The sequence below is a fragment of the Musca vetustissima genome, unplaced genomic scaffold (genome assembly GCF_032173495.1).
Source record: "Musca vetustissima isolate MV318-11 ecotype Yass unplaced genomic scaffold, APGP_CSIRO_Mvet_v1 utg190188, whole genome shotgun sequence".
Lineage (NCBI taxonomy): Eukaryota > Metazoa > Arthropoda > Insecta > Diptera > Muscidae > Musca > Musca vetustissima.
This window is the reverse complement of record NW_026889286.1, coordinates 76,658-93,690: the sequence shown is the minus strand read 5'-3', so window position 1 is coordinate 93,690 and position 17,033 is coordinate 76,658. Positions and strand designations below refer to the sequence as shown.

The window sequence follows — 17,033 nt, the reverse complement described above, 5'->3', positions numbered from 1 at the left end:
ATTTTATTTATAAGCATATATTCGTATAAAAATACACATAAAGCTTAAATAGTTATTGGTAAATAAAAGTTATAGCTAACAGTTTGTTTTCTTTAATTTGTAAATACAATATTATTTGTTTGTTCAATAAATAAATACGCTAAACATTATTGCATTTTTTATGTAGAAGTATATATACGAGTGTCTATGTGTGTGTTTTTGTAGCACACACTCTTTATACATATTCACTTAATCGCAATTTTCTATATTAACTGTACATACATCACAACGTTCCTGTATAAATCGTCCCGGTACACATGGCTCATGGTAGATATGACCACATTGAAATGCCACAATTGCATTACTGGGCATTCCATCTTTGCACAATATTAAACGGCCACATTTCGGACATGTGCTATCGTAGCTGATGCCAATGCCACGATGTTGTTGTCGCACTATTTGCGCGTGGGTATTATAATAGTCCAGCAATTGGATTTTATTAATATCTTGTTGAATGTTAACCTAAAAAGAATTACATAAGTAACTGATAAAGAAAAAATCTATATCTGACTGCTTCAAAAATATCCAAAGTATTAAACAAAACATGGATGACAGTATACGATTTTGAAAATTTGAAGCAGAAAGATTTTTATTTTTAAATACCTGTAAACGATAATCCATTAACAATTTGAACAGCGATTCTCGTAGTTTTGGTATTATTTGACCCATTTTTATTTTGTTGATTAAAAATTCGGGGTTTACATAACCTAAAAAACAAAATATAACAAAAACAAGTCCATGTAATCAGTTTAGATTTTATTTCAGAGCTAATTTGAAAATAATTTAAATTAATACAATAATTTTAAAGCTCTTGAAAGGATCGACGTAACTGACGCATACGAAGCAATTTGCCGTGCTTCGAGCGACTGCAAATGGTTGCATAGTCACCGGTTGTGTTAGAGTGTGGGTCCTCTTCCTGCTTAGTATTCGCCAAATTTATTTATCCACCAGGAACGGTTCAATTGTCTTAACCCTGATGATTTTGGCAACTTAACATCAGTCGAATTTGCAGGTTTGCGTTGTTACTCAAAGGGGGATTGAACATCTACAGTAACTTACTCTCTTTCGCATTAAATAATGGTACCAAGGACAATATTCAGAGACCGCTTGGAGGGTTCTGAACGATTATAAGCCGTCTCTTTCCCGGTTGTGCTTAGACTACTCACAGTCTACTCCTGCTTTGGAGGGGTAATTGAGCCAGCCTTCCGATAAATCTTCCGATTGAATTTGAGGTTCTTTATAATCAGATGATATTCTTTATTATTTATTGCCCGGTTTTGTACCCGATTAATGATCCAGCAATATTAGCTAGTTGAGTCCTTCCAGTACAACAGCTAGCACTTCGTATAGCTCTCCACGCGGTAGTACTGCTACTAGTGTTAGAGCTAGTTATTCTACTAGCTTCAGTTCTGCTGCTAACGCCCCAGATCCTCGCCGTATTCTTATTGCGAACCAGATAGACGAATCCGATTTCGCTTCCATCAACGAGAAATCCTCTACCAGAGTAATTGTTAGACGTTCAAGATCTCTGGATATTACTATAGTCAGTCCATCGCCCCTTCCGTATACATCCTGGCAAACCAATGTCGATTTAAATTCAGACCATATTTCCATCCTGACCACAGTGAAGAAACCTAACGACTTCGTGGAGACCGATCAGCGTACATACATGAATTATAATAAAGCCAATTGGCACGGCTTTATAAACTTAATGGAGGACTCCTTAAGTTCTATTCCGCCACCCGTATGTGCCAGAAAGACTGAGAAAATATTCCGTGAAATTATTCCAAAAACGGCAAAAGGCCTCATTCCTGCGGGCAGAATTTCTCTAATGAAACCAAATTATCCAGACACATCAACGAGACTAAATTCGTGCAGAAAGCCTCGTTGACGACAGAATCCCGCAGCTAAGCGCTGAAATGGGTGCTTTAGTACTTAATCATATTCTAAATGGTTAAAATACCTTAACCAATGCAATATAAAAATGTGTATTGCATTTCTGCCGCCAATTCATTGAGCATCCATCTTCGTAGAACAGGATCGAGTGAGCAGTTATCCGGAGTTGCAAGAATCTTAAACAAGACTTGAAGCCCCCAACATTCAAATCCAGCGAGGTAGAGACAAATATATACAAAGCCAAGCCAGTCAAAGACCTTGGTCCAGACGACATTTCCATGTTCATTTTAAAGAAGCTTGGTGCAATAGGGCTGGGTTATATACCAAAATTCTCGAATTATGGGGGTTACAGTTTTAATTCCTGACATTTGGAAAGTAAACAAAAAAACCCGCTGCCAATGGGGAATCCTACCGCCCGATTTATATTCTTTCACCAGTAGCTAAGGTTTTAGAATCCCTATTGCTACCGTTCATGAACTAGCATTTCGTTCTTGCTAACCACTTACACGATTTCAGGGAAGCATATAGCACAACAACGGCATTGCAATCAGCGACGAACGCTACGGCAGCCATAGATCTGGCCAAGGCGTTCGATACAGACCTTCCTATCGGTATCAAGCGTTGAGTTCCGTGGCCAAAAATCCAATTGTCGCAAGATCAAAATGGGAATACAGCAATGCGGTTTTCTATCTCCCATTTTATTCGATACGTATCTTGCAAACCCCCCATTTCTCTACCAGATGTTTCAGTGGTGACGTACGCTGATGACTGTGCGGTTATTTGGTCTGACGTTAACATTGACGACGTAAATGCAAAAAAGTCCAACTACTTCGCCACCATCAGCAACTTCTTAGGGGAGCGCAATTTAAAATTATCCATGGCAAATTCTACTGTGTCACTTTCCACTTCCTGGACGTGACATTTCCATCGAAAGTAGGCGTATCCCCTACGTCTATAGTTCTAAACTTCTTGGGGTGGTTTCCGATAACCACCTTCATTCCTCCTCGCATTCCAATTACGTTATCCAGAAGGTGACAGCTAGAAATAACGTTCTCAAAACTTTGACTGGAAAATGAAACGTAGGTAACGACATACAAGACCATCGGTCGTTCCATTCTTAATAATACTGCCCCGGTCTGAGTTTCTTTCCTTAGTGACACTCAGTCTCAAACTACCGAAAGTAATGCACTTCGAATTGCAACCGGGTATGTCCAAATGACAAGCATCGATTTCCTCCATGAGAAGACTAGGAAGCTGTCCGTCAAGCAACATAATTTTTTGTTGACTATACAGTTCCTACTTGCATGCTATCTTTCGAGTCATCCCAACCATAACACAATGATGGCTGATGATCCACCTCCGCGACACATCCGTCAGAACTTTAGGCGCTATCGTGAAGGCATCCAAGGCGTCATTCCATCGAACGTCAACAGAACGTCGATAGCCAACGCAAAAAAATCTCTGCATTTTATTTGGTACGAGCTGTATTGGGAAATAAAACAACGTCTACACGGGATTAAGTAAACTCCAAGAACGTAACAATTGGTGTCGGAAGTGAGATTACGAAGACTTGAAGAAGGAGCTCAATAAATTGGAATTGTCCTCTACTGGCAACAAGGCTGAACTACAAAAACGTCTGTTGAATGAGTTCGAGCGCCGTGGTATGAACATCGATACATATGAGTTTGACAGTAAGGATGAAGTGGATTTATCGGAAATGGGCGAATCCAACGGTGGGGAAGTCTCGCCAGTAGCTGCCAGGGGTGACGATTTCAGAGAAATACTGGCCAAAATGTTTGAGGAAAATTTCAGAAGGTTCGAAGAGAATTCCAGAAAGTCAGAAGAAAACTCGAGACGAATGTTCGAAGAGAATTCCAGAAAGTTAGAAGAAAACTCGAAACGAATGTTCGAAGAGAATTCGAGAATAACGAACGAGAAACTCGAGAACATTACAGAAGTTATTGGAAGGAGAGTGGAAACCGTGGAGGTCCAAATTAAAGAGTTGGATAAGAAAGTGCAGTCGGTTGACGAGAAATTTCTGGTCCACGACCACAGGTTTACGAATCTGGAGAAGAAAATGTCGGAACTGGAAATTAAAGGTGGTCCGGTGCGAGTTCCTGATAACACACTAAAAATCAAACCTCCTGTATTCGACGGCTCTACGAACATAAACAAAACATCTACCTTATGGAATTAAGGGGAAGAGTACAGAGGGCAAACGAGACGTTACAAGACTTTGCAGCTGAGGTGGAACGTTTGGTGCTAATGACGTATCCAGGAGAGAATCACCCATTGCAGGACCGTATGAAAATCGAAACCTTTGTGAATGGCATACGTGACCCTGAGATTAAATGTGCAACATATGCGTAACCAAAAGCGTCATTTGCCGAAACCGTGTCGTTTGCCCTTGCCCAAGAGACGGCAAGAATAATGGTTAAGCCCCAGACCCACAAGATTCGCCAACTGGAGACCGAATGTTGCGAACCCAAATCTCTCGTTAACTCGATCAAGGACGCCATGAGGCAGGTAATAGAAGAAACAAAGTTAGTAGGGATGGCTAAGCCCAGGATTAGATGCTACAACTGCGATAAAACAGGTCATATTGCGCGCGAATGCAGAGCTAAGCGCAAACGATCCAGGTCATTGTCACCACCTCCAACGAAAGATGGTAGAAGAAAGGCTCAACAGTCCACCAAGGAGTCACCGTTAAACTAAATCGAGCCAGTCCAGCATGGCATGAACTGGCTCCCATCGACGATGGCCCCACAATCTCCATAGCAATAGTACAACAGAAAAGTCACAACCTAACAACAACTGGGTACATCAATGGTGACAAGTCCATGGTGCTCCCCAGTGGTCTTGGTCAAGAAGAAAGACGGAAGCACCCGATTTTGTGTGGACTACCGAAAGTTGAATGATGTCACCAAGAAAGACAGCTATCCGCTCCCAAGAATCGACGACACATTGGACACATTAGCCGGGACGTCATGGTTCTCCACCCTCGACCTGCAGAGTGGGTACTGGCAAGTAGACATCGCCGAGAAAGATAAAGAGAAAACAGCGTTTGGCGTTAATGGGGGTCTCTGGCAGTTCAATGTCATGCCATTCGGACTCTGCAACGTCCCGGCTACATTTGAAAGGCTGATGGAGCGTGTGTTAAAATGGCTGCAGTGGAAGTCGTGCCTTTAATACCTGGATGACATCATAGTCATGGGACGCAACTTCGACGAACACATCAAGAATTTAAAGGATGTTCTACAGCAGCTTTCGTCTTCAGGCCTCAAGTTAAACCCAAAGAAGTGCAGTCTCTTCCAACGAGAGGTGATGTTCCTGGGGCACCACGTGACGCCGGAGGGCATATCGACGGATAAGGAGAAAATTCAAGCCGTCAGAGATTGGCCGCAGCCCCGAAATCTCCATGAGCTGCGAAGCTTTCTGGGTCTCTGCACCTACTACCGTCGATTTGTCCCAAAAAGGCCAGAGGTTTTGGTGGGGCAACGACCAAGAAGAGGCATTCAGTAAACTCAAAGACATGCTATGCAGAGCCCCCATTTTGGCATACCCTATACCTGGCGGCAGGTTTGCTCTGGACACAGACGCAAGTGCGTGCGGCATCGGTGGCGTCCTTTCCCAGGAAATCGACGGACAGGAAAAAGTCATCGGGTACTACAGCCGGACATTGTCGAAGCCTGAGAGGAATTACTGTGTGACGAGGAGAGAGCTGCTTGCTGTCCTTGAGAGCGTTAAACACTACCACAAATACCTATATGGCCAGCATTTCCTGCTGAGGACCGACCACGCTGCTTTCCAATGGTTGCTGCAGTTTAAGAATCCGGAAGGTCAACTAGCCCGTTGGATCGAGAGGCTCCAGAGTTATGACTTCAGAATCGAGCACAGAAAAGGCGGAAAACACGGTAATGCTGATGCCCTGTCTCGTCGGCCATGCAAGGTAGAATGCAGGCATTGCTCAAAGGCTGAGAATAAAGAGAGGACGGTAAATCTCACCGGAACTTGATCGTCGTCCCAGACTCCAAAATAAGAGATATCTTGTCGGAGTTTCACGAAAGACCGCTGATTCTACTGGGTCGGCTGTCAAAAATCCATTGCCGACTGGATTGCCAATTGTGAAAGGTGCGTAAGAGCTAAAGGTCCAACACAGAAGAGTCGAGGCTACATGCAGCGGTATAATTCAGGAGCCCCTTTTGAAAGAATCGCAATGGATATAGCTGGACCATTCCCAACAAGCGACTCTGGGAACCGGTATGACTTAGTGGTCATGGATTACTTCAGCAAATGGCCAGAGGTTTATATCCCAAATCAAGAAGCCAGGACAATTGTGGATGTGTTCAGCAAAAATTGGATTTGTCGCTATGGTGTTCCATCGGAGGTTCATTCCGATCAAGGTAGGAATTTTGAATCAGCGATCTTCAAGGAAATGTGTGACTCCTACGGAATCAAGAAAACCAGAACGACGCCCCTACATCCACAATCAGATGGCATGTGGAAAGATTCAATCGCACCCTTGAAGAACATCTACGGAAAGTGGTGGACAGTGGCCAACGAGACTGGGATGAGCATATTCCAAAGTTTTTACTGGCTTATAGATCGGCCATTCATGATTCTACATCCCGGACCCCAGCCAAAGTTCTGTTCGAAAATGAATTAAAGCTACCTGGCGATTTGATATTCGGTGCTACCCCAAACGACGATGTAAACCAAGATGAAGACAGTCAAAACTCTTTTAGTAAAGTCCATGATGCAGTTCGCCATCGAATAAAAAAATGGTTAGCAACCGCATGAAGGCAAGGTACGATCGAGCGGCAAATACCGATGGGTTTCAAGAAGGGCAACTGGTGCTATTGTTCAATCCACAACGAAAAAAGGGACTATGCCCCAAATTGCAAACGCACTGGGAAGGACCCTACAAGATTGTCACGAAAATAAATGATGTGGTTTATCGCATACCGCAAATACCGATGGGTTTCAAGAAGGGCAACTGGTGCTATTGTTCAATCCACAACGAAAAAAGGGACTATGCCCCAAATTGCAAACGCACTGGGAAGGACCCTACAAGATTGTCACGAAAATAAATGATGTGGTTTATCGCATCCAGAGGAGCGACAGTCCCAGGTCGAAAATGAAAGTTGTACATTTGGAGCGGCTGACCCCCTACGGAACGGGAACTGTGCCTATTCGGGACGAACAGGCTTAAGCGGGGGCAATGTTACGAATATAACTTTAGATTTAAGTTAATCTAGATGAATTCCGTTAATTTAAAATTTTGAATTGTAACGTAAATTTCTAATACGCAGTTTATTCGAATAACTTCACAACAACAACTACTGTATAGATTTTTCTACATCCTTCCATTTCCTCTTTCATTGTCTATTTTGTTGTTGACGTACAATTCTTGTTAAACGTCATCATTGATGATCGCTTAATTCCTCCTTCTTTGTTACCCCCTCGCCTGTATATGTGTTTTTATTGTTCACTCAATGTAAGTTTGTATGTGTTTGTTGCATTGGTAGATTGTTCGTAATCTAGGTGTTACCAGATCGTCTAAAAACTTCTGTAGCGACAGGCAAGGCTCATATAAATAGGGGAAATGGAAAGGCAGTAGTCAGTTGTGAATCAGATCGCGAATTGAAACCGTCAAGTAAAGTAAAGTTGTGTCAATAAAATCATTGTAATATTCGTAATCACGTTTTATTTAATACGAACTGTATTGGGAAATAAAACAACGTCTACACGGGATTAAGTAAAATCCAAGAACGTAACAATACGTTCTCCGAGGTCATAAATGGCTACAGATGCAACAAAATCCTACTCCAAAATCTCACTGCAACTTATCTATATTTATAATTATTTAAATGCATTTCTACTTACCAATAATACCATCCAGCAATTTTGTTACAATTTCGGGATTATCTACAGATTCATCTATTAATAGATTCCAAAGATCGGAATCATCATGTTCCTTGCAAAATTCTATAGCCATTTTAATGTCTTTTATCTGCAATTGAATTTAAAATAACACTTCAAATATCAAAACTTGTAAATATTTTACAATAACTACAAACCTTGTGAATAATAATATTCAGGGCCTCCACAACATTACCCATTTGACCTAATAAATATACCGTTTCCGGATAGAACAATTGACTTTTGCATATATCCAAGGCTTCTTGTATGGGATAGTGTTTGGAACGCCGAAGAAATGGTAAAAGTTTTGAACGATTATATTTGGCATACAGACTAACCAATTTCCAATGGAATGTACCGCGGCTATCGACCTTGTCTAAGGCATCTAAATACTGGGCAAAACAAATTATTGACAAATTATTATTTATTATGATTATATATTGTTACGATTTTAAATAGAATTTACTTACCAAATACAAATACTCTTGATTGGATTCCAATTGTTGTACAACAATTTCGGGGGGTATTTTATTTTTATCCAATAATATTTGAAAGGCTCGTTCCTGATCGATTTGTATAAGAGGCATTATCATTTTGTGTATAACACCATAGAGATCATAACGTCTTATTAAATCGAAAACATCCTTATTTTCCAATCTTAAAAAATAAAGAAGTCCAAAATTAATTGTATTATATTACAAAGTATTGAATGATCGAACTTACTTTAAATACATTCTCAGTGCACTTTCATATTCTTTTTTATATGAATACAATATGGCCAATGCCTCCAGCAGTTCATTGGCATGTTGTTTTTGAAAATTATCATGTATTGCATTTATCACCGCCGAACAATCATACAAATTCGATGGCCATTCCTTGATTAATGTCAAAAATCCTTTAACATCTTTTTTCAGAAATTCATATAATACCATTTCATAGACATGCGGATCGAGTTTACAATCATCGGAGGTGGGTAAATAGGCACTAACGGATCTCAGTTGATTATGTTTGACAAATTTGAAGACTTCCTCCTCCCACAATGCCTTATTGTTACCCAAAACTCGGAGGCATAATTTACCAGCGGTATCGTAATGTTTTTGCGATAACAAATGATTTATGTAAAGTCTTGAAAAAAATTAAAATAAATATAGTAATTATGTAAAAGTGAAAACAAAAGTAAATATTTCCAATATTACCTTGCAACAGGCAAAACATTGCCACCATGTAAGGATAATATTTCCATGGCTTCTTCAAATTTTCTGAAAGAAAAAAATAAATGATTATAATTGAAAAAAATAAAACATAACCTGTATAACCAAGTGGAACTATACAGACAATTGTAGTAGACCCATGATTCCTTTTGAAAATATGCATACAATTTGAGTCGATTTATGCATGTCCGTCTGTTGATGTAAAATTGTAAACAAAGTACTGGTCGCATTTATCATTCGATTTGGGTGAAATTTGCCACAGCTCTTTTAATTGACCCAAAGAACCCTATTGAAATTCGGAAAATCGGTTCAGATTTAGATATTGCTCCCATACATATTTTCTTCCGATTTTACGTAAATTGTGCACTAAAGACCCGAATATATACTTTAATATTGCAGGGTATAAATAAAAATCCGGCTAAATATTAGATATTTTTACATATATGCAGTGGAATTGACAATTTAAACCCACTGGGTTAACGAAATCCAGTACAATGTGAACGTGCTATAATAGCATAATAGCATTGTTTTAATACGTTTAATACGTACACGGACATCATAGACGTTACATCAAACATACGTCTACGATACGTACGACTAACTTCACAAAACATAACATATGTAATTCCTACGCATTTATGCATCACTGCAAATACATTTGGTTGTGTCACAAAACAACGGCACCGGTCTCGATTTATTGTTGACAGATCTGATTATAAACAAAAAGTACATAGCTGTGGAAAAAATCTATTTTTTTTTTAAAGATAATAGCAATATTTATAAACAAATTAAAAATATCAATGGAGTGACAGCCGCAAATTGCCAAAACTCTAAGAGAAGATAAAATATTGCAATAACAACAATGTACTAATTTCGGTCCGAAAAAATAAGAGGAACAAAATCTTTTCATAAGGGGTTGTTTTCCTGCTTCTAAAATAAATCGCTTCGAGAAATTTCATCAGCCCCCAGGCGATACTCCGAACAAGATGAGACGTATGAACAATTTACTGACACTTTTCACATCTATGTCAGCGTTTTTCTTTGGCTGCTTTATAACAACGCTATTGACATCGGTGGATAAATGTCCTGCGCAAAAGAGTGGTGTACACAAGCTGGAACCACATCCGGAACTTTTCTTAATGGTATTAATATTAAGTGCTCCACGTTATGAAGAAAAACGTAATGTGATACGTGAAACATGGTTGAAATTGGGTAGACCTTTATCTTTACCCTATTATCCCGAGGAATTTGTGTATTTACCTTTCTACGGACCCATGGGTCATTTACAAATGGAAAACACAAATGATCAGGCGAACCGTTTAAGGATTTTCCTTGACTGGTTAGAAAGTGTGCAGCATTCCAAGGCGGAGGTGCCAAAACGTAATATAAAAGTCAAACATTTCTTTGCCATTGGTACGCAAGGTTTGTCACCAGATTTACGTTATCAATTGGAAAAGGAACAAAAGAAACATTTGGATTTACTACTCTTACCCAGATTGACCGATACATATGCCAATTTAACAGAAAAGCTATTACATTCTATGGATGCCTTAACACACCATTATGATTTTAGTTATTTGCTGAAGGTCGATGATGATTCATATGTTAAATTGGATTACCTTTTAAATGAATTGGTATCATATGATCGAAAACTATTAAGACGTTCCAAAGAGTATCGTGATAATCCATTGCCAGCCCTGTACTGGGGTTACTTCAATGGTCGCAGTAACATTAAAACCAAAGGTCAATGGGCTGAACCAAATTATTATTTATCGATGCGTTATAACACTTACGCCTTGGGTGGTGGTTATGTTTTGGGTCGGAAACTTTGTGAATATATGGCTAATAATTCCCATCACCTATCCACTTATGTGAGTGAGGATATATCGGTGGGAACATGGTTGGCACCATTTAGACATGTCTATCGTCATCATGATCCACGTTTCGACACCGCCTATATGGCAAGAAAATGTAAGAAATATCATTTGGTCCTACACAAGCGTAATGAAACGATTATGCGTGACCTATACAATGATAAGCTATGCACATTCGAGGTGGCCAATGAAAAACAGCTACAACGTCCAATGGAATATTATTATGACTGGCATAAGACAGCGGATAAATGCTGTGATAGTTTAGTAATTTAAAAAAGTGCCATAATAAGAGATGAATAATAAATTGAAAATAATTAATGCTTTTCCTTATTTCCATTTAAACAAGAAAAAGTTACGCGCCTTAAATATTAATGATATTTAGTAAGAATTTTTATTATTGTGACCAAACCAAAGCTCAAATATATATTAAGTAATTCAAATATAATAAATTATTATATTGACCTATATTTGCTTTCAGTGTTCAAGAATTTTTAAGGGTTTCTTTGGGTAGAATTCTTTCATAAGCAGTCTATAGGTAGAAGTAATTCAAATGGATAAAACCTTTATAAAATCTCTATCATGTCTCCAATAGAGAAAATAATCACATAAAAGACCTTAATTCCGCATTTCATTTCATAAATTATTGTCCTCATAATACTTTGTTTAAACATTGTCTATTATGGTCATGACAATTCTTTGTTGGAATTCAAATCAAGAAGAAATTCAGGTACTTTCATAAAATATCCGATGTAAGTTGAGTTGGCGTTGACAATAAATGCAGTATTGTGACATCAATTCGTGCCAATATGAATTGAGATGACTCCCCCATCTTGAACATAACTGAGCAAAACTAATTTGCTAAAAACATTTTTCAAGGTGTATCAATAACGTGAATTTTTTAAAAATACTTTTTAAGGTGTATCAATAGGCGTGAATTTTTTACAAATATTTTTCAAGATGTATCTATTGGCGTAGATTTTTTAAAAATATTTTTCAAGGTGTATCAATAGACGTGGATTTTTTTAGAATATTTTTCAATGTGTATCAATTGGCGTGGACTTTTTAAAAATATTTTTTCAAGGGCCGACAGAATGATTGTCTGGGGGCATGCACGCATCATCCAGTTTTAAGTATTGTGTACGTATTTTTAATTAAATGTATTTATCTAGTTTTACTACATTGTAAGGGACTATTGTCAAATAGGTAATCATTTGACAAAATGATCACTTATCCCCAATGCGGAAAATTTTATAGATTTTCCAATCGATTTGTCAGACATAATTTCCATACTTTTCGTTGTACATTTATTAATTACTACATACCTGTGATCTATTAACCACTGTACCCGATCCTCTGTATCGAACAATGTGGCCACAACAATATCTTTTGGTGCTATAATATAATAACGATTCTCCTCGGGTAGGCAGCCTAAGATATAATCATTTACCGAATATTCTTGATAACTGAAACAATTCAAAAAAATGAATATTACAAAAAATGTTAAAAGACCATTTCCTTAGTAATCTGAATACCTACCCTCTTAAAGATAAACTATCAGTACAAATTTCTTCACTACTATTTAATTTATATTCCAATACCGATAATACTGGACGTAAAGCTTTACGATTTGAGTCCTTCTCTTTGGGATAACCGAGTACAACTAATTGATTGGAAGTCAATGATGCTAAGCCACTAATATAAAATGTTGTTTGGAAAGTTGAAACTTGAAATGGAATAAACAAAAAATATATATGAGGGTAATTTTTCTCTTTATTGCTATTTATGACTTACTTGGATCCACAATAAAACCAGGCAATGCTTTTAAAGCTGCCTCTACACTATTACGTTTACGTATAACACATATACGTATTGTATCGACCCAGCCGATAAGTAGAGTATTCGAATTGGCCCAACGAAAATTGCAACGGAAATTTTCCAAACGAGCACTGCAAAAATATTAAAAATAAGTTTTTTGATTGGACTAATTTTAATGTGCAAAACAAAATATTTACTTTGTTGGTTCTTCCCATTTCATTAGACCCAGAGAGCATTTTTCATTTAAATCAAATACACGTACACCCAAACAACTTGCCCACGCCACAAATGGGCCATTCCAACATATTGAGATTACATGGCCCTCGGCATTTGACAGTACATTGGGTTTAAGTTTTTTGAGAAAATTCTTTTCGTAGAGCGTTAGCTTTTCATCACCTAAAAACAAACAGGAATATAGGTATTTGATGTTCTTCATATAAAATCAATAATACCAACCGACTATGAAACGTTTGCCCTCATTAACTTTTGGATCTGGATCTAATACTGCCGCCCGTATAGCACGTCCACAATTTATTGTTTGATTGTTCTCATTGCTAAATAAACCAATTACGTTGACTTTGCCATCGTCGGAACATGTAGCCACATATTCACCTTTGGCATCGATATCAACCTGATTAACAGCCACCGTATGAGCAAACTCATGTTGATTGTGATTTAAATGGGAATCAACAGTATTTCCCTGATGATCAACTAAATAAATCCTTCCCAGAAATGTACCGAAAATCAGGAACTGATATTAAAAAAAAAAAAAAACAATATACAAATGGAAACTGACGGGTATCACCAATATATTTACCTTGGGATGTATGGCACATGCGGTAACTACATCCTTGTTAAGTATATCCTTTAAATCATGAGCAATACGCTGATATTTGAATTTTGGTTCAATTTCCTCCGATGCACTTTCCTCAGTGTCCTATCAAAACAATGGAATGCAAAAAATAATGAACTCATCATTGTCGGTAATGCGAAGCTAGTCATTCGATTATCATTTACAACTTACACTGCTGTGGGTTTCATTTTCGGCCATTATTTATTCACAGAATCAGCCGTCCAAGACTGTAGTTCCAGCAACGCCTATGGGATTTCCTCAATCACAAATAAACCAAATAAATAAAGGAATAATTGTTTTTCTTTCTGTTATCTTTAATATAGAGGTGGCAAGACATCGATGACACTATCGATAACAGAATGTTTGTTATGATCAACTGCCACCAGCAATAGTAGTATAATGGACCATGTGAACATGACCTTAGGTATATATTATGGCATGTTCATACGGTATTTTGCTATTAGTAACATCAAGTTACTTGTAGACCCTCGTATATATATATATATATATATATATAAAATGTCTGTTCCAGAACCTGCAAGAATGTACATATTTTTACTACCGACATCACAAATACCACTCTTCCACATCTTTCCTTAGCGACACACAATGGAGATCCTTGCAAACAACACAAAATAATCCACTCCGAATTGCAACCGGTTGTGTCCAGATGACGAGCGTCGATCACCTACATGAGGAGACCAGGATACTATGAGTCAAGCAACACAATGTATTGTTGACTAGACTGTTCCAGCTGGAATGCTATCTGCGGTGTCATCAAACAATGATGGCAGATTCAACTCCGCGACACATCCGTCAGCACTTCAGGTGCTATAATCCACCTGCAACTTCTGCCAGTGAGTCGCTTCTTCCTAGGCTAACCTGTTCGATTCTGTCACAACTAAGGCCCGGGTACAGCAATGTTCTCAATTCGTATCGAGAGCCAGCAAAGATCTCACGACACACACCATATATTCAATTGTATTGCCTTTTGGCTTTAGCCAGAAAGGGGTGGCACAGTTTCTCCGGCTACCCTCTTAAAATCCTAATAACTTTCAACAACAGCCAACCTTTTACAAGAACAATAATTTTGAAAGGAAGAAATAAATACTTCTACAGATATGGGGTTTCAAAAGAACTCCCTCTTTTTACTTAATACCTTAAAGACTACCACACCATTGGTATATTCCAGAACCTGTAAGAATGTAAAATTGTTTACTACGATAACAATTTTTCCTTTATGACACCGGAAAAAATAGTAAGAGTTATATTTAAAAATGCCAGGAAGGAGAGGAGTTAATAAAGAAAAAGAATTAAAAATAATACTATTTATAACTGCATTATTTTTATATGTTAATAAAATTGTCTTTTTATATCAAACTAGAAGAACTAGAGAACACTAGAAGAGCTACTGCACCGAAATTTACAATATAATTCATGAGAAAATTACACAGCCTCATTCACTTTCTCCTTATTCTGAATAAAGTTCGAAAGTTAAACAAATTCGCTTTGGGGAAAAATTAGTTTTTCTGGATTATAGGAGTGGGAGAATGTGATGACATTTTGCGCGAAATTTTTCGCTAATAAATTTAAAGGGACTACAAAAATATATTTATTTAATATTTTTATGAAAAATATCTACACTTTACTTATTTTGTGATTTGAATATTATAAATGATTGTATGCATGATACAATTATTTAAGGTATGCCATAGCAATTTAGAAATTACAATTTGTTTCATACTGAGGCTTCTTATGCCATAGTCGTATGCCTAATGTGTGGCTGTTGGTCTGTACCCGTTCTGCAAGTATCTACTTCATTTTACTATTTTCTTAGATATCATAAAAGAAAATTCGTTATCGTTGTGGGCTATAATGTTCTGTTCATTTGACATATATATATATATATCAGATTTTACCAAAAACGCGAAAAATGAATATGTCATGTTTTCTTTTTAAAATCGACTTGGGAATATGATTTACATATGGTCTGTTCCAGTACTTTTTAGTAGTAAATCTAGTGAAAGAGAAACATTTCAGAATCGCTCTCAGAGTGCAAAAAATTTGAAAAGTTCGGGAACGCAAATCTAGTAAATATGTTAAAATTAGATGGCAATACTTGAAATTGACCATAACAGCCAATCATTTACCATTTTGTTGTTTACCATTTTACTATGACAATTTTTTCGAGTAAAAAGTGTGGTGTATGTTTTACCAGTTTTGTGGGCTCAGGAACGGTTTTCTAGTAAAATGTCGCAAAACTTGTAAAATTCGTAGATTCTTTTAGGTTCTGGAACGGAACTAGTGTTGAAAAATTCTATAATGGGCTAAGCAGAGTGTTCACTTTGAGCGTATTTTGTTATCGCGTTAACGCATGCAAAAAGTTAAAAAATATTTAACTTCGAAGAGCAGCGCACATCAACTTCAAGCGTTAAGGGCTAAGCAGTATGCTCGCGTTGAGCGTTTTTTGTTATCACGTTAACGCACGCAAAAAGTTAAAATATATTTAACTCCGAAGCGCAGCGCACATCAACTTCGAGCGTTTGTGTTATCGTTCCCTTGTGGTTGTTGTATTTTCGATAACACATAACGGGATGGATGCAAGACAAGGTATATTTAATAAGGTAGCCGCATCGGCCCAGCTGTTGGACAAATAAATGTCAAAAATGTTGTTGTAATGTTGAACCAAAAAATTAAAAAACAAAATTATGAATGAAAATCTCCGAATTTCGAAGAGCTTTTTTGGCAATACTTTTATTAATATTTTCTACAAGAATTTGTGTAAAAAAATCTTGTCAATCTGTTTGTTTTGGCAAAATATTTTTGACATATCAAAATACAACAACCGATGTTTGTTGTAGAAATTCGCCGATGCGGCTACCTTGTATATCTACCTTGATGCAAGATCTATTCAAGATCTATTAATAAGGTCACCAAGATAGCAATCGAAATCGGAAAACAGCTGTTTTTTCTCAAGTCTAATGTCAAAAATTTCGACTTTGTTTGCGTTTTCATAATGGAAGTCAATTCACATTAATGCATTTTGACAGCAAACTTGAGAGGTATCGATAATCAGCTGGTCTCCCTTGGTGACCTTATTTATAGGCCATGGATCTATTAATAAGGTCACCAAGATAGAAATCGAAAGCGGAAAACAGCTGTTTTTTCTCAAGTCTAATGTCAAAATTTTCGATTTTGTTTACGTTTTCATAATGGAAGTCAATTCACAATAATGCATTTTGACAGCAAACTTGAGAGGTATCGATTATCAGTTGGTCTCCCTGTGTGACCTTATTTATAGGCCATGGATGGATGGTTCTACGCAGGTCTACTTAGTCCATGATCCAATAAACAGGTCGTGTCAGAAGCAGTCGTTATCGACAATTTGGGATTAAAATCCCCCAAGCTGTCAAATTTTCTGTT

General features: G+C 37.6%; 2 protein-coding genes across 2 annotated transcripts; one reads left to right on the top strand and one right to left on the bottom strand.

The window, feature by feature from the left end:
- Positions 1 to 211: 211 nt before the first annotated feature.
- LOC133336973 (vacuolar protein sorting-associated protein 41 homolog) lies at positions 212 to 13,844 on the bottom strand. Its single transcript, XM_061545230.1, has 14 exons — positions 13,782 to 13,844; positions 13,575 to 13,694; positions 13,214 to 13,508; positions 12,955 to 13,153; positions 12,734 to 12,888; positions 12,479 to 12,665; positions 12,265 to 12,405; positions 9,054 to 9,116; positions 8,581 to 8,982; positions 8,328 to 8,514; positions 8,016 to 8,249; positions 7,822 to 7,948; positions 643 to 746; positions 212 to 501 (listed from the first exon to the last, which is right to left on the bottom strand). The coding sequence occupies exons 1-14, from the start codon at positions 13,806 to 13,808 to the stop codon at positions 229 to 231; spliced, it is 2,514 nt and encodes an 837-aa protein (XP_061401214.1). The 5' UTR covers positions 13,809 to 13,844; the 3' UTR covers positions 212 to 228.
- LOC133336974 (beta-1,3-galactosyltransferase 6) lies at positions 10,055 to 11,223 on the top strand. The gene has a single exon (XM_061545231.1). The coding sequence runs from the start codon at positions 10,055 to 10,057 to the stop codon at positions 11,213 to 11,215; it is 1,161 nt and encodes a 386-aa protein (XP_061401215.1). The 3' UTR covers positions 11,216 to 11,223.
- Positions 13,845 to 17,033: the final 3,189 nt, after the last annotated feature.